Source organism: Dipodomys ordii, unplaced genomic scaffold (genome assembly GCF_000151885.1).
Source record: "Dipodomys ordii isolate 6190 unplaced genomic scaffold, Dord_2.0 Scaffold160, whole genome shotgun sequence".
NCBI classification, from domain to species: domain Eukaryota; kingdom Metazoa; phylum Chordata; class Mammalia; order Rodentia; family Heteromyidae; genus Dipodomys; species Dipodomys ordii.
This window is the reverse complement of record NW_012267376.1, coordinates 2,942,623-2,960,617: the sequence shown is the minus strand read 5'-3', so window position 1 is coordinate 2,960,617 and position 17,995 is coordinate 2,942,623. Positions and strand designations below refer to the sequence as shown.

At 41.3% G+C, this 17,995-nt stretch overlaps 1 protein-coding gene across 1 annotated transcript in view; it reads left to right on the top strand.

Annotated features, from left to right (window-relative positions):
- Window positions 1-17,692, top strand: part of Epdr1 (ependymin related 1) — a 20,050-nt gene extending 2,358 nt beyond the window's left edge. Inside the window, exons 3-5 of the mRNA XM_013032945.1 lie at window positions 5-144; window positions 14,578-14,786; window positions 16,199-17,692. Of these exons, the coding sequence (XP_012888399.1) occupies window positions 5-144; window positions 14,578-14,786; window positions 16,199-16,395 (546 nt within the window). The 3' untranslated portion in view covers window positions 16,396-17,692. The remainder of the gene's footprint in view (window positions 1-4; window positions 145-14,577; window positions 14,787-16,198) is intronic.
- The last annotated feature ends 303 nt before the right edge of the window (window positions 17,693-17,995 follow it).

Below are 17,995 nucleotides of genomic sequence, written 5' to 3'. Positions count from 1 at the left end.
CCAGGCCCCGCAGCAGTGGGAGGGGCGCCAGGTGGTGTACGAGCAGCGGAGCGGGCGCAACAGCCGCGCCCTGCTGGCCTACGACGGGCCGGGGCGGCGCGTGCGGGTGCTGGACGAGCGGAAGGCGCTGATCCCCTGCAAGAGGTAGGCGGCGGCGGGAGGGGCGCTGGGACCGGCCTTGCGCCCCGGGATCCGCCCTGCCCACCCCGCAAGAGGCTTCTGCAGCCAGAGCCTCGCGGGGGGGCCGCAGGGCCTGGGCGCGGGCCCACCCAGGGCAGCCTGCAGGTCGCAGGGCCAAGTGAAGAGGAGAACCTGCCAGAGAGCCACCTGGCACCCCAGTCCATGCTCACCTCTAAGTCTGTAAGTTGCCGAGTCAGGTTCATGGCTCTGGGGCCTTCAGAAGCCTAGGGCTTGTCTTCCGTGAGTCACACTAGGAGAGCATATTTTTAAAGCAATATATAGTATATATTATGTAGAATACGATAGATTTTTAAATTTATTATATAATACATAATTATGTACTTTTATTAGATTCTATATTAATATAGATTCACATACACTATGTATTAGATCGATATATGTTGTATATCGTGTATCATATAATATATATTTTAATGGAATATGACAATAAAAAAATGACACCCACAAACTCACAACCTGTTACCACTAAAATTTTTATCTTATACCCTTCGTTTTGCCCAGCTAGTTTTTACACAGCCTGTACTATGATCTATCCCCTTTTTTATTCAATCTCGCCTCTTCCATGTTCGTACATGTTTTAAAATTGGGTCTCTATTTGTAACGCTGCACAATATTTCATAGTCTGTGCATACATACACATCATTATCTCAGGTCATTCACCTTTCCACTTTGAAAGATGACAGAGGCTGCCCTTTTTTTGCCTGGGGCAGCACTTTTTGCTTTTGGCTTAAGATCTGATTTCTAATTTGGGATCCCCACCTGTCTCTCTCCCCCAGCCCTCCAGCTTTTCCTGTGGGTTTCTCTCAGGGTCATGCTGGCCGCTGGTTATGACACTGAATCCTTGGTGGTGTGCTAAGCTTCAGTGGACAGTAAGATCCATGATGAAGGCTCCATTGTTTCTACAGCACATCAGAGCTAGAGAACACCACTTCATCTGAAAGCATTGGTGGGTGTGGTAGTCATCTTGGGGAAGATGGGGAATGGACAGAACCTTTTGATTTATTCAGAGTTCAAGACAAGACATTATGAAACACAGAGGGCACTCCACACCCCTGGACTCTTCTTTTAATGAGTCAACCCACCACAGGAATATATTTCAAAAAAGCTTTTGCCTGTATTGAACACGTGGACATTTTTTCTTATCACTATTTCCTAAACAATACAGTCTATGTACAACTGTTTCTATCACACACTGTATTGGCTACTATAAATAATCTATTATACATAATCCTGTGATAATTAAAAGCATACAGAATGATGGGAGAAAGATGAAACTTCATTCCACTCCCCCTCAGATAGTATTTTCTGTTATGATATAAGAAATTCTACTGTAAAGCCAGGTAAGCTTAGATTTGAATCCAGATTCCAAATGGAGTCTTTGTGCAAGTTAATACAATTCTCTGACACTGCTTCCTCTTTTACAAAATGGGAATCTTTATGATAACTCATTTCTTAGATGACATAGGTCAGTACATAGCTCCCCTTCGGATCACGTAGAGAAGATGCTCAGTGCAAGGTCTATCGCCATCAGCAGCAGCACCATCGTGGTGGGTGTTCTGTGCTCCAGAGAGTCTCTGCCAGCCTGGTGGGCTCTGAACTTGATCCAGCAATCACAGAAGCACTCTTCCTTCGGGAGCAGACACGACATGTGAAGCTTCAGCTCTATGTGGTACATTTCTATGAGTTTTATACCTGGCATAGGAAACAGCATTTTCAAATCCACAAGACTAAGTTGTTCTCTCCTTGTATTCAAAACTAGTTGGGCAGCCAGTTTATAATCAAAAGGTCCCAAGTAAAGAGTTGGAGAAGTGAAGCCCTCATGACTCAAGCCTGTAATCTCAGCTACTCCAGAAGCTGAGATCTGAGGATCACCATGCAAAGCCAGTGGTGTGGCAGGAAAATCCATGACTCTATCTCCAGTTAACCAACAAAAAGCCAGAAGAGGAGCTATAGCTCAAGTGATAGTTCAAGCTCCAAAACTGGCTCAAAAAAAAGAAAACAAATACATTAAACAAGTATTTGGTGATTATGCTAGGCGTTTAAACATAATGTTGAGTTTTCTATCATGAATAAGACAGGCTAGCCCAGAGCCATGTTTAATGGTTGTCAGGTAATGATGAAGCAATGCCTATATTTTCACTATATAGCTTTCTTGTCATTTCTCCCTGCGAACTCCTTTTGGGGTATTTAGATGCATTAATACCTTAGTGGGGTCTTGGTCAAATCTTGATGGCCAGAAGCTTTTGTAACTCCCCACTTTTCTTCACCCATACATTCAATGTTGGTCTCACAGTTGTACGTTTTGAAGGAGATTTTTTTTTCTTCTTATCCAAGTTCTTGGCAAGATTCTGTTTCACAGTTCCATCACTGGCTCTAAGTCAGATGATGAAAAGAATGTTTAGTGTATAAATATCTTTTAAACTTCTTGGAACTGACTCAAAAATATTTTCAGGTATCAGCAGTGTGGCCAAGCAACCAGATGTTATTTGGAGAAAATATTATCGGGTTGTCTCTTTGTATTTATTAGTAAGTTGAGAAGTGAGTTTTAGAATTGGATCGACTTCTTAAGATTTTCATTTCGCATCCAGGAAGCTATGGAAAAACCCACTGATAGTTACTGTGGTATGACCAGGATTTTCCAGGCTCTCTTTTTCCTGAGATGATGGAAAAGATTAAACAACTTTGTAAGCTGAAGATAAGCCTGAATGGGGAATGGGGGATATTAGTAATTGATACCATTTTCTTTTCCTAGCCCAACTGTTTTTCTCAACTCCTTGATCAAATACACAAGAATTATGTTTGGAAGGCTGGAGGCAATTATTTACTATCTCGGGCCATATGGTGAACTTTATGGGAAAAGCAATGTCGATGTTGAGTGAAGGCCACAAAGCCACAGATAAATTACTGCTGTTCCAACATGGTGGCTTCAGTGTTGGGCTTGGTATATCTGTGGGTGTGGTGTTGTACAGAGGCATTATTAAATGAAAACGCAGAGGGGGAATGATCAGAGCAATCCATTCAGTTAAGACCTATTCAGTCTTAGCATGTTCTACTAGATTCTGAAAATGATGAAAAATATGTTATAAAGGGAGTGGCAGTGGGCTTTCATTCTGATCAATTCAAGTCTGTTTCTGTTTTGTTGCCTGATCAATAGACGTAACTCTTACACAGAACCAACTGCCTGCATCAGAGAGAGCAGGGATGCTGACCAGGGCCTCTAGTAGTGCTCTTTAGTGGTCCTTAACTCAGAGCCTCCGTGCTTCCCATCTTTTAATTTAATTGTAGTAACACATGCCCTCCTAGTTTCCAGGTTATTTTTTTGTGAGGGGGATGGTACTGGGGCTTGAACTCAGTTCAAGGGTAAGCTTTGAGGGAAAAAGCTAAAGGAGAGCCCCAGGCTGTCCCTGAGCCTTTTTGCTCAAGGCCAGCGCTCTACCACTCGAGCCACACCTTTACTTCTGACTTTTTGGTAGTTAGTTGGAGATAAGTATCTTATAGACTTTTCTGCCTAGGCTGGCTTTGAACCAGAATCCACAGCTCTCAGCCTCTTGAGTAGCTAGGATTACAACTGTAAGGCACCCATGCCTGACCCAGATCATTTCTTAAAAGCTAGGTAGAGAGAATTAACTGATTTCATGAAGGTAGCAATTGTGCTTCTAACCTCTCAAGCTGGTTTCTGCCATAATGCACCAATTTTAAAATGATTCTCAAGTTGTCCCTTTGTGTCAATAAATTCACAATTTTTTCCTTCCTTTTCTTTTTCTTGTAAGCCTGTACATAGGAGTTATTTTTCAATGTGTGGCCCTAAGTTCGCAGGACTGTCCTTTCCTTCCAGCCATCTCCATACTAAGAATTGAATAGGATTGCTTAGAGGGGCGTTTGCCCGTGTGTCTGCTGTGGAAGGTCAGTTTTCTGGGGCTTCATCACCCTAGGCAACTTTAACAATCTTCAGTGTTTAAGAATGAAGAAAAGGCTTCCTTTCCAATCACAGAATTTAATTTTATTTTGGAAGCTATCTAGCTCTCACTTAATAGAAAAATCCCAATTAGAGTATAAAGAATTTTTTTTTTTTTGGTCAGTTGTGGGCCCTGAACTCTAGGCCTTGGCACCATCCCTCAGCTTTTCAGCTCAAGGCTAGCACTCTACCACTTGAGCCACAGCGCCACTTCTCGCTTTTTTTTTTTCTGCTTCTGTAGTGCTAAGGAATCAAACGCAGAGCCTCATGCATGCAAGGCAAGCACTCTACCACTGAGCCACCTTCCCAGCCCAGTACCGAGAACTTTTTGAAGAAAATCCCTGAATTACTTGAGTGTGAATTGACTGCCTGATAGACCATCCTCAAATGCCTCGATGTTTATTTTCCTGTGTAAATTCAATGCACCCTTTAAAGTCAGGAAGTGAACACTGATTCGTTCCTAGTTTTTTGGGTTTTTTTTTTGGTTTTTTTTGGGTCCGGTCGTGGGGCCTGAACTCTGGGTCTGGGCGCTGTCTCTCAGCTTTTCAGCTCAAGGCTAGCGTTCTACCACTTGAGCCACAGCGCCACTTCCGGCTTTTTTCTTTTTGCTTTGTGGTGCTGAGGAATGGAACCCAGGGCCTCATGCATGCAAGGCAAGCGCTCTACCACTGAGCAACCTTCCCAGCCCCTCATTCCTAGTTTTGCCCATTGTTTTTTGTGTCTCTTTATAACAAAAGAGAACAGTTTAAGTTCAAGACTATAAGTACATGGTATGTGTCCAGTCCTTCCTTCCTTCCTTCCTTCCTTCCTTCCTTCCTTCCTTCCTTCCTTCCTTCCTTCCTTCCTTCCTTCCTTCCTTCCTCTGGTCCTGGGGCTTGAACACAAGTCCTGGTCACTATCCTTGAGTTTATGTGCTTAAAGCTAGTGCTCTGCCACATGAACCACAGCTCCAGTTCTGGCTTTTTGTGGTCAACTGGAGATAAGAGTCTCATGGACTTTCCTGGCTTCAAACAGATCCTCAGATCTCAGCCTCCTGAGTAGCTAGGATTACAGGCATGCAACCCTAGCGATTACAGTGACCAGCTCCAATCTCTTTCTATCTGGAACTGCTCTGAAGGCTCTTTTTTCACTTTGGAATTTTTTTTAAGATGCTGGGCCTGTGATTTTGTCCTCAGTCTCCCCAGTTGGGTTGGTCTTAGGTTTCCTCATCATTAACTTTGAGTTATTTACCATTAGCAGAAATATCTCAGATGTGATATGATACGTTTATTTCATCCCAGTGTTCACCCTAATCACTTGTTTGACTTTTCACTGTGAGGAGACATCATTTTCCTTTGTCATTAATAAATATTTTTCTTGGGAGATACTTTTAAGCTTTATACCTATCCCATTCCTCATTAAACTTTCAATTTACTCATTTATTTCCATATGAACTCAAATATCTTACCTGATTCTGTTTGTTCTTGGTGTTTAGTCTGATGTCACGGATTTGGTCAGTCACCATCCAGGCTTTTTTTTTTTTTTTTTAGATATGTCTTATTTTATTTTATTTATTTATTTTTGTACTGGTACTTGGTCCTGGGAGCTTTCCCTTGGCTTTTTTCCTCAAGGTTGGTCCGCTATCACTTGAGCCATCTCTCCACTTCTGGCTTTTCGGTAGTTAATTGGAGACAAGAATCTTTCAGACTTTTCTGTTCAAGATGGTTAGAGCCACAATCTTCAGATCTCAATCTGCCAGGCATCATCCACTGGCATGAGGGCTCTCTTTTATTTTTGTAACTCCTTTCCCATACAATGACAAAAAAAATAGGCTCCCATGTGCAGTGGCAGCAGTGGACTGATTACATGCTGTTAGGATAGTTTCTTCCCATCTAAACGCACTCCTCACCCCACTTGAGAGCTGTATGAGAGGCCAGTCCCTGTAGAAATCTGTCTTGTTTGGCCCTCGCTAATGGCTTTTGTCTAAGTTGTTCAACCAGAGGAAGAGTGAGGTCAGGTTGCATTTTTTTGTAGGCTTGTTTTCTCTTGGATTTCTCAGTGTATCATCACTGCAAGTCCTCAGACAGTGTCTGTGTGTCTGGGGGAGGTATTAGTATAGATTAGTATAAAGTGTGCAACAGATTTTATTTGATCATGGGCCCTGTTTTGCAAGGATTGGGCTTTCATTTTAAGCAGTCATGCCTTTGAGGATTTCAGAGGAATGACTCCTCCCTTGGCCTCTCCTCTCCTCTCTTGATCTCTGATATTTAGATGGCTGGAGCTAATGTTTTCTTTTATTAGCTCAGGAAGTCAGAGTGCTCGTGGCCTCTTGATGCTCAAAGAATAAACTGTGTTGATTTGAAACACTGAGTTTTTCTCCAAGAAAGAGATTTTATCTCAAAGAAGTGTTCTTTATGGGATCCAATTTCCAGAGTCTATAAACCCAGGGTATCAGGATGGGAAGGAAGAAGTGGGAAAGGCACGGAGGAAAAAGAGGTGCCAAGAAGATAAATCCATAATCCTGTTAGAAGATAAGAGTGACTTACAAATGGAAGCCAGAGAGCTAGAGGTGGCTGCCATACTGGAAAAAGCTGGAAACAGTTTTTCTTCTATCCAGTAACCCTGAGCTGATTCTTCCTGATTCTGACCTTAAAGAAGATGGTCAAGGGCAAAATGCCCAAAGATCTGAATATATTCCACCAATTAGTGGTTTGTTTTTCCTGGAAAAAAAATATGATAGTTTTGTATTCCCTAATTCTCGTAAATGTCTTTTATTTCCCCCCTTTATAATTTATTTTATTTTACTCATCTTAAAAAAATACAATTTCTCTAGAAGGCCATGAGCAGAAACCTCTTTATTCCCCTCTGTTTAAAGCAGCTCTGATATTGATTCCAATTTCTATTCTCGCAGATTGTGTTGAATTCCCTCCACTCAGACTTTCATCACAGCTCCACTGAGGATCGTTTGAGCAAGAGCAATAAATGCCCCATAACTAACCAGTTCGTCTTTATCAGTCCTCATTTTACTGTTGGATGTGAACTCCATCCACTTGACTTTTAATACAACACTCTTCTGCCTTTTCTCCCTTGCCTTCTTTCCTCTCCCAGTCTTCTTGATTCTTCCTCCTCTGGACTAGTCATGATGGAAAGTCCTAGCTTTCCTTCCTTTACTGTTTGTCTAAACTCACTTTCTTGGTGATCCCATCTAGGTCCTGGTTTTAAATGAACCCCTCTCTGTGGAGAATTCCTTCATATCTAGCTCCACAGATCTCCTGTGAACTCTATACTATAGGCCCAGATTCTTAGTTGATTGATTCCTTGGGACTCCAACCATCATTTCAAGCTCTGCATGTCCAAGATAAAGTTCCCCTGCAAATAAACAAAACAGCCAGCCCAAACCCAAACCAACCAAACCAAGCTAAACTTCCTCCTTCTTTAGTTTCTTTATGTGATAGCAGTTGTTCTGCATAAAATCCTTAGAATGATTCTTAATTTATCTTTCTCTCCACCTGCCACAAGTGCTTCAAAAGCAAATCTGATTGATTATGATTTTGATGGATACCCAGATTCTAAACATAACTCCCCTACTTTTCTCATCGTACCTTCGTCCTCTGTTGCCTGGATTTTTGTCATAGCCTCCTATTGGCCCTGGCACCTCTGTCCTGGCTCCTTTTTGTCTAGTATCCTACTAGACTAAGCTATTGTGTTTATAGATGTATCATGTCCCTGATCTGTTCACCACATTCAGTTCAAGAATGCTTTCCCATCAATTTTAGAGTCAGTGTCCATACTCTGAACAAAGATGTCTTAGAAGACCTGAAGGGCCTATAGGATCTTCTTCCCACCACCCATCCTTCACCTTAATCTCCTGGGCTTTCTAGCCAGCTTACAGATTCAGCCTGCTAATTTAACTGGAACTTGTAGTTCTCTTTTATTCTGCTTAGAATGTTTTTCCCCCCCGAAAAACTGCACAACCCACTCACAAGCTTTACTGTATCTCCTTCCATGACCACCTCATATGTTTAAAGTCCTTAACATCTAATATGTTTCTTGTTAACATCTTCTGGTATCTGAAGATATTTCCATGCTGCATATATTATAGATCTTGCACTACATCCCGTCTCAGTTAACAGTATGTGTAAAACTGCCTGCCATGATACATCCTGAGGACACAAGAGTGAGACGTGACTGAGTGCAGTGTGTGGGGTGGTCACAGAAGGTCGTCTCTCAGGGTAAAACTCAGAAAGATTTTCCTTTTCCCTGGACTGTATCCTTAAGCAATTTAACTTTCCCCTGCTGTATGTGATTGGCATTGATGTGTACAATGACATTGTGTCTAACAGGGCACTTGGGGCAAGTGTTTTTCTTTTTCTGGCTCATAATTACTAGAGGGTGTAACTCAAAAGCTGATGTATGACAGAATGGCAAGTGTTTGTAGCTCAGATTTTCCTCCTCCAGATCTGTGGACTGGAGTCAGAAGGCCAACATGCATTACTAACCTATTATATTGTCTATTAAACAGATCCAGACTTTGACCAATATCTTCCATAAAATCCAAAGTCCTTTAGTAATCACAACCTAATATCTGTCCACTCCCTTTTCTGTAATATAATATTCCGTAGATAGCCAAACATTCCTACACGGATGGGGGGAATCATCCTTTCCCCAGTGAACACAGGGCATGTTGTTAGAGAATTAAAATAAATCTGGTATGAGACCCAACTTGGGTCTAGTCCAGGACACATTATTGAGCATTTATGACCCAGGCCTTGCATTTTTTCATCTATTAAAAAATAACCTGTCAGCAGCTGAATTTATTAGTCTGTAAACTTTACCTTAGACCTTTTTCAGCCCAACGTTCCCAATTTAAGACAGAGAAACAATACTTCTTGACTGTAACTGATTGGGTTCACCCATACTGAGGGCAAGCTCCAATGACTGATATTGTTAATGGTAGCCAAGTACTTGGTTCCTGCACATTCTGGAAGGGAAGGCTCGTAAGAGCCTAAGGAATCAAATCTATCATGCCTGAACACAGGGGTGTTTATTTATTTCATTAAGGATGCTTACAGCTACAGATGAAATAAAATCTAACATGTTAAATCATAAGATGCTTATTGTTTATTTTAGAATTCTGGCGATACACACTCCTAGGTTTGATTCAACATGCTCATCAAGAACCACAGTTTCTTCATCCATTTCTTCTGCTGTTCTTCACATGTTGTCCCTGTGTTTCCAGATAGCATGTTGACTTGTTGCTTGTAGTTTTGAAAGGACTGACCCCAACCCAAGTGTCGTGTCTTTACCCTACTACGTTCAAGGACAGGAAATAACCGAAGCAGAAACGGACATGAGTTTTCATTTTCCTTGGTGAAAGAGGATTCCCTTCCCTGCAGACTTTCCTTTATATTTCCAAGGCCAGAATCAATTCTACTTCTTGCTGTAAGATAGATGAAGAAAACAAGCAATCTGAAATACTTAGCAAGAGGCAGAAATGCTAAATCTTTATGAAGGTTTGTACTAGAGCACTCAATAAGTCTTTTTACCAGCATTCTGTCCCCTTCTATAACTTAACCTCCCTGTTTCACAGTGTAACAGGTCTTCTATATAGAAGCTAAGTGACAAGTTTCCTGTTGTAACAAGATAATTTTGCATTTGTGTAGCAATTCACTTATCTTAGGGTATCTTCATAATAATGCTGTAAGAGCATAAATTTCAAATCATTAATACATATGAGAAATAGCTTATAATTATAATCAGACATCTCACTAAGAGTGAATAAAGCACCTTGGTTCCTTGACCTAAACTTTCTGACAATACTTTTTTCAGGTTGTAAACCTTATTCTCAAGTAAGAAATGAGATAGAAAAGTTTCCTCTTCTTTGCTTAATAGAGTGGATTGTAATTGTGTGTGTGTGTGTGTGTGTGTTGGTGTGTTGGTCCTGGGGCTTGAACTCAGGCCTAGGCAATGTCCCTGAGCTGTTTTGCCTAAGGCTAGTGCTCTACCAACCGAAACACAGCTCCATTTCTGGCTTTTTGGTGGTTAATTATAGATAAAAGTCTCATGGACTTTCCTGCCCAAGCTATAATCCTCAGATTTCAGCCTCCTGAGTAGGTAGATAGGTATGAGCCACGATTGCCTAACTGATTGTAGTACATTTTAAATGTTTGACAGCATTGGGATTTGAACTCAAGAGTTTGAACACATTGATAGTGAAATGAATTTATTGGCCAATAAAATCAGATAAAATAGAGACATGAGAACCAAGAAAGATAAATAAAACCCAACATTGTTAGCACTATAGAGTCTGTTAACTTAAAACACCCAAAGACCCCAAAATAAAAACAACTCAGGTAATAAGAATTCCATAAGGTGACTGTATATAAAATTAACATGAACAATCAATAGCTTCCAAATATACAAACTTCCTGCTAGAAGTTTCAGTGGAAGAAAATATTCGAATTAAACTATCACCCTCAAGAAAAGATAAACTCTTTAGGAATAAACTCAAAGGAAATGGGTAAAACTTGTATAGAAAAATTTTAAAAAATATTCTTGAAGTATACAAAGTATCACAAAAAATGGGCAGATTGTTTTTAGAGAGATGAGTAAAGATAATGATACTAATTGCATTTGTAATAATGTATACATTTAAATCTTAAAAATGCCGAAAAGTTTGTGATTAGGTTTTTTGGCGTGCAAAATAAGTTCACTGTAAATTTCACATGCAAAGATTTAAAATCCCCAATTTCTGTTAAAGCCCTGGAAAAGAAGAAAACAACAACCATTAAATTTGACCAGATTTTTAAGCACACAATCAAGTCAGTCTTTGTCTCCGTCTCTGTCTCTGTCTCTGTCTCTCTCTCTCTCTCTCTGCCTCTGTCTCTCTGTCTCTCTCTCAAGGAAAAAAACGTGCAATGGGATTAACAAAAAACCGTATTGCCCTTGAGAGTCAATTTCCACATCCTGCTTATCAGATGGGCTCAAAGGCAAATTTAACAGCATTCTCTGTTGGCAGGACTATAAAGAAAACAAACATTCACATATATTTCTGGTAAGAGTGCAAAATAACACAGTCCTATGAGGAAAAATCTGCCAGTATTTCACACACAGCTGTAAATAAGAAAGATAAGCCAGAACTCAAGGCTTAGAGTTTAAGCCTGGTTCCAAAAATAAGAAAATCATCAAGCTGATACCTTTACAATTTGAAATTTTAACATTAAGAGCCAGTGTTCCATAAAGATTATCTAGAAATATATATATGTATATATATATATATATATATATATATATATATGTAGATACATGCACAAAGTTGAGTATTTCTGTAAGTTGGAATTTCTGGACAACTTTTACTTCTTCCTTTTCCTTTCCGTATTATTCAAATTTCTATGCTTTGAACATGGGTCATTTTTATGAGAGCTGTAAACCTATTTTCAAAAGAAATAAAACTTGTACAGATTTTCAGTTTTTTTAGAAGCCATAAGTATGGTGTAGCATAATGTTACAGAAAATGGATTTTCAAAAACTGAAATTGATAATGAGGGTTTTGTTAAGAAAATCGATAAGCTTTTGTCCCATCTGATGAGAAGGGAGACAGGCTGGGGCCTCTTGCCTTGGAGATCTCCATCTTGAACCCAAGGGCAGCCTGGCCAGCTGTGACCTTGTTTATGCTGAAGCCTCCTGTCAGTCTCTGCCTTTGTGGGAACTCTCACCCTTTCCTTTTAGGGTCTGTGCTGTCTGGTGTCTGGCCAACAAAGACGTGAATTTTGCTTGTTGGTGTTGACCTGTCTGTCTGTTTATCCTCCATGCCCATTCTAGCACCTTGCCTTATTTGGTTGTATACCAGAAGTGCAATTTTCTGTATTCCTTGTTAGAACCAGACTTGGATCCTGCCTGGAAAATGTCCAGTTCGGGCTGGGAAGGTGGCTCAGTGGTAGATCGCTTGCCTTGCAGGCCTGAGGCCCTGGGTTCGATTCCTCAGCACCACATAAACAAACAGAAAAAAGCTGGAAGTGGTGCTGTGGCTCAAGTGGTAGAGCGCTAGCCTTGAGCTGAAGAGCTGAGGGACAATGCCCAGGCCCAAAGTTCAGGCCCCATGACTGGACCTAAAAAAACAAACAAAACAAAACAAAAAAAGAAAATGTCCAGTTCCTGTGAGACTGGTTTGTTACCCATGATGCCTCTTGTCCATCTGGGCTGATCTGTGCATTTGACCTTCTGTCCTTCCCTACTGAGCTTCAGGCCCAGGGTTCTATTAATACTGTAGTGATTGAAATGTTCACATGAGCACTGGAGCCAATACAGCATTCATTAAAGGTTCCCTTCCTAAAATTTGTAAACAATACTAGTCACACTGGATGAATGATAAGTTCTGTGTCCTTTCCTGTAAAACGATCATTTTAAGTTTTACTTTATGTACTATCAACATAACTTCACTATTGATGGTGACATTAAAAAAATGCTTTCAGATCTGGAAAGTTACAGAGCATCAGTGAATGCAGAAAATGAATGTACCAGGGAATGGACAGCTGCTGGAGTTTCAGCTTGTAGGATTCACTGTTAGTCAGTTTATGTGGTGGAAAAGAACAACCTATGGCCTCTGAATTTACGTTTGACATGTCCAGTTATCTACTGAAGCTGACTCATGGTCACAGTTCCACATATCCAGAGGACTGCTCTCATTGTGCATGCAGGGTCACATGTCCACTGCCGGGCCATTCCTGGGAATGGCAAGGTCTGCCATAACCACAGTGGCTGTGGGGTGGTTTTCTGCTAGCCTGTGGATATAAGAGGTGAAAACAGTGGTCTCTCAAAGGAACCCCAGTTCCCTGGTGCACATAACTGCCTGTCCCACAGGGGACAGCCATCACGCTTTGAGAAGCACACACCTGGACTATCAGAAAATTAGCAGGAAAGACTTTCAGGCTGAGGTATGTAGGACTGGAGGAAGCAGTACTAACAGTGAAGTGATACTAACAGTGAAGAGAAAACCAATGAAGGCAACTGTACATCCCTAACGGTGCACTGTGGAGGTGTTCTGTGGATGGACTGATTATTATTAGAAGCATTTCGGATAGGATTTGTATCCTATCCCTATCCCTGTCTATCCCTGAGTGGACAGAGACGCCCATATCTGGGTGCACTGTGCTCTACAAGTTGGAATTCAGTATACGGACCTCCAGGGAGTGCTTCAGGGACTTACAGACTGGGAAGACAAGGGCAATCCAACTTCAAAGTTACTCAAACAGCTAACATGTTTGTGTGTGTGTGTGTGTGTGTGTGTGTGTGTGTGTGTGTGTGTGTTGGTGTGTTCTCCTGGGGCTTGAACTCAGGGCCTAGGCATGGTCTCTGAGCTTTTTTATTTCTGAAGTCTTGTACTCTACCACTTGAGCCACAGCTCTACTTCTTGGTTTTTATTGGTTAATTGAAGATGGGTCTCATAGACTTTCCTGCCCCAGCTGACTTTGAACCACCATCCTCAGATCTCAGCTTCCTGAGTAGCTAGGATGACAGAGGTATGACCCATTGGTGACAGGGTGAGCTAACAGTTTTATGTGGAATATGTATATATATATGTATATAAATATAAAATATTTTGAACAATATCTCACAAAACACACATTTATTTTTGTTTATTCACTTCCATATGAAAAGTCTGTATTCCATTTGTTTGTTTTTGTTTTACCCTTGCACACCATTTCCTATCTTTTGTGTGTGTGTGTGTGTGTGTGTGTGTGTGTGTGTGTGTGTATGTGTGTGTGTGTGTGTGTGTAAACTGAGGTCATGCTAGGTGCCAGTGGCTCATGCTTATAATCTTAGCTACTGAGAAGACTGAAATCTGATAGTCCAGGTTTGAAGCAGCCTACACAGACAATTCCTCAAAACTCTTTATTTCCAATTACTTCCTCAAAACACTTATTTCCAGTTAACTGGCAAAATAAAGTTACAAGTGATGGTGTAGCTTAAGTGGTAGAGTGACAGCTGTGAGTGGAAAAATTGAGCAATAGCCTGAGGCCCAGAGTTCATTCCTCACTCAAGATACCCCTGCAATTCTTTGGCTTGTGCTGCAAGAAGAGCTTGCTCAAATAAGCCAAGGACAAATCTTCCTTTACCCCTGGTTGAGTGAGAGGTCAGAACCCAGCTGCCAAACCAAGGCCACGTTGTCTCCATGTTTGTCTCCTCAGTGCAGGTCTGGCATGGGACAGGTCACTGATGAGAATTTTTCCAGTGAATATTCAGTTCTGGCCTCTGAATCGTAATTATTTCCCCTCCTGGTTCTTTGGTGTGTCTTAGTGTTTCTAAGTAAGTAGACAATTGCTTTAACAAGCAAAATGATTTGTTTTCTGTTGTAAAGCCAATTTATACCCAGAATCCTTTGTGTTTTATGCTGGTGAGAGATGTAAAAGTCCTAAGCTATTTTCTTTACTTCTCTCTTTCAGATTATTTGAATATATTCTGCTCTATGAGGAAGGAGTGATGTTCCAGATTGAACAGGTCACCAAGCAGTGCTCAAAGATCCCCCTGACAGAGCCCTGGGATCCTCTGGACATTCCTCAGAACTCTACCTTTGAAGACGAGTACTCCATCGGGGGCCCTCAGGAGCAGATCACAGTCCAGGAGTGGTCTGACAGGAAGTCGGCCAGATCCTGTAAGCCCTGGAATGTGGGAGCATTTTATCTCCAGATGCATGATTGAAACAAAAGGCTTAAACCCCTTAAGGAAGGTAGCGGCTAGGGAAATGGATAAACCCAAACTAATGGCTTAAAACCAATGGAAGTCCCTCATGAATTTTCATATCTATGTGATATTCACATCTAAGCATTTTACTTAAAAGACCTCCACCTTCTGCCACATTGGCTCTTCTAGAATAGAGTTTGGGCCTTCCATGGTCACCCTGAAGTCTGTGTCATTGAAGGCATTATTCTGCAGCTCACACCAGGGTCAGATGCTATCTTTTCCTTCCAAAGTGGCAGTGACTGCTTTGATTCCATTATTCTGAGCACAAGGTGGCCTGCTTTGATGGGCTGCTACTTCCTTAGTTCTGAGATGGTTTTGGACACACAGGTATTCATGCCACAGAAAACCTTGGGGGCATTTTCTCAGGAAATTGAACAGAATCGTCATATGGTTCAGCAATTCCAATTCCGAAATTGATGTCAGGAACTCAGAGGTATTTGGACAGCTGAGTTCATACCAACATTATAGCCAATGGTCAAAAGGTAGAAAAATCCACAGCTCTAACTTTCAGATAAGTTTGTAAACAAAAATGAGATCTATTTATTCAGTCATATTTTATTCAGCCATAAAATAGAAATTCTGGCATATGCTACAATGTGGGTAGTCCTTACTGACATTACATTAAGGGAAAGAAGTTAGTCAGGTAGCAGTAACTCATGCCTGTAATCCTAGCTATTCAGGAGACAGACCTGAGGACTGTGAGCTTCAAGCCAGCCTGGGCAAGGAAGTTCATGAGACTTTTATCTCCAATCAACCATCAAAAAGATGAAGGGGACCTGTGGCTAAAGTGGTAGAGTGCTGGCCTTGAGGGAAAACGCTATGAAATACTGCCCAGACATGAGTTCAAACCTCATTATTGGCAGCAAGAGACAGAGAGAGAGAGAGAGAGACAGACAGACACACAGACAGACACACAGACAGACACACAGACAGACACACAGACACACAGACAGACACACAGAGACACAGAGAGAGGATTCCACTTAAATGAGGTACCCAGATACATAGAGGTGGACAGTAGGATGGTGTTAGGCACTCGGGGGGAAGAATAATAGGAAGTTACCACTTAATTGATACAGATTTCTCAGCATGGGAAAATGGAAAGGTTTTCACAATGGTTGATGGTGGTGGTTCTAGATTAGGATGAATGCATTTTCTATCTCCAAAGCAGATGCTTAAAAGTAGTTAACATGGTGCATTTTAGTGTGTGTGTGTGTGAGAGAGAGAGAGAGAGAAAGAGAGAGAGAGAGAGAACACAGTAATAAAAGGCACAGCTATTTTGTCTGTCTCCTCAATTAAAAAGCCAACTTTCTCCCACTCCAGATGAAACTTGGATTGGCGTTTACACAGCTAAGGATTGCTATCCCGTCCAGGAAATGTTCATCAGGAATTACAGTGTGGTGCTGTCCACACGGTTTTTCGATGTGCAGCTGGGCATTAAGGACCCCTCTGTGTTTGACCCTCCGAGCACATGCCAGATGGCCCGGCTGGAGAAGATGAGTGAGGACTGTTTGTGGTAAGCCAGCCCAGGCATAAGTGACAGCCTGGACCATCAGCCCCTAGTGACCCCAGCTGGACACAGACTTGGATGGATCCGAATCTACACTGGAAATAAATAACAAGACTTTTCAGATCAGCACTAATGTGGGTTTTCTCCTGGATTGGATGCTGGCTACTCAGCTTCATTTACAGAAGGAGGCTAAATGGACTAAAGGCCTTCTAAAATACACGTGGGTCTGTGTCTTCTATGCATAGATGTATGCTCAGGGGAGTACAGAGCACATTAAGAATGGATGGTAATAAGGAAACAGAATGATTTTGATACGTTTTATTATTCGTTCTCTACAAAGAAAGCTGTCTGCATTATGGCCCACTGTTTCCAAAGTGACACCTTTAAATGCTTTACTGATTTCAGAGTAATATGGCCTGATCCCATGGACATAAATATTTCAGAAGGAAATAAAAAGTTCTCATGTGAAGCAATATTTCTCTAAAAAGGAGGGAGAAGTCTTAGGCAGGAGTGTATGGATAATCTTAAGATCTGTATAGTGAAGCATGAGCCATGTGTACTTCCTATTCTCCATGCAAGAGAACTGACTGATGGGCTGGATTTTCCCATACTTGTCAGTGGACAGATAATGTCATATAATATAGCACTGAACTTGGAGTTGGGAGAGTATCAATTCCAACTCAAAGACTAGAACTCCTTTGAGTATTAGATGCTCTAGGCTTGCTCTTGCTTTGGCTTCCCTGGGTGTCTCACCTCATAGAGACACAACCTCTGACTATCTGACTTCGCTTGCTCTTCCCAGCTCAGCTCGCTCATGCCCCTCTCTGAGCCTGAATGAATCATGCTTAGCAGCACAAGCATGCTTGTCTCACAACACATAGTATGCAATGTGACAACTTTTGCTTCCTAAATGCTACCCTCCGCCATCCTGGCTCAAATCCCCTTGAGTACAGGTACAGTGTTCTGTTTACCTTTTATATCCCCAGCACCAAGGAAGTGCCTGGCACACGGTCAGTGCCCTCAACATTTATAGAGGGGAGAACACTGGCCTCTGTGGTTCTCAGTTTCCTCATCTGTTAAGTGGGTTTGAGTTCATTGAGGGGGGACTTCCATTAATACAATAATAATACAATACAAATATACAATATTATAACACATTCAACAACTTTCAGTTCTTCTGTTATTGTATTTCACCTTGCCATCTATAGCTTTTAGTCCAAGAGAAATATGTGACACCTGTATTATGCTAAAAAACAATCTGTATCACTATAGTTAATCTATATTAATAAACAAAGTGTTATCCCAAATGGTTTTTTGATATATTTTGTAAAAAAAAATGGATGAACTTGACTATAAGGGAGTTAAGATTCTTTTTCTTTCCTTCACCTGACACTTTTACTTGTTGGCTGGCACTCTATCCACGGAACCCAAGATTCCTTTAATATGTAAATAATAAAGTGCTTTGTGCAATAAAAACCCTATTGGATGTCTGCTAAAGAAGCTCAATCTTCTTGCCTGGATCCAAAGCTTTAGAGTCAGTTTTGACCCATTTGTCCCCTTTAGTCTCCATCTCTAATAAGTACTTTGCATCCTGACAAAATGATTCTTAA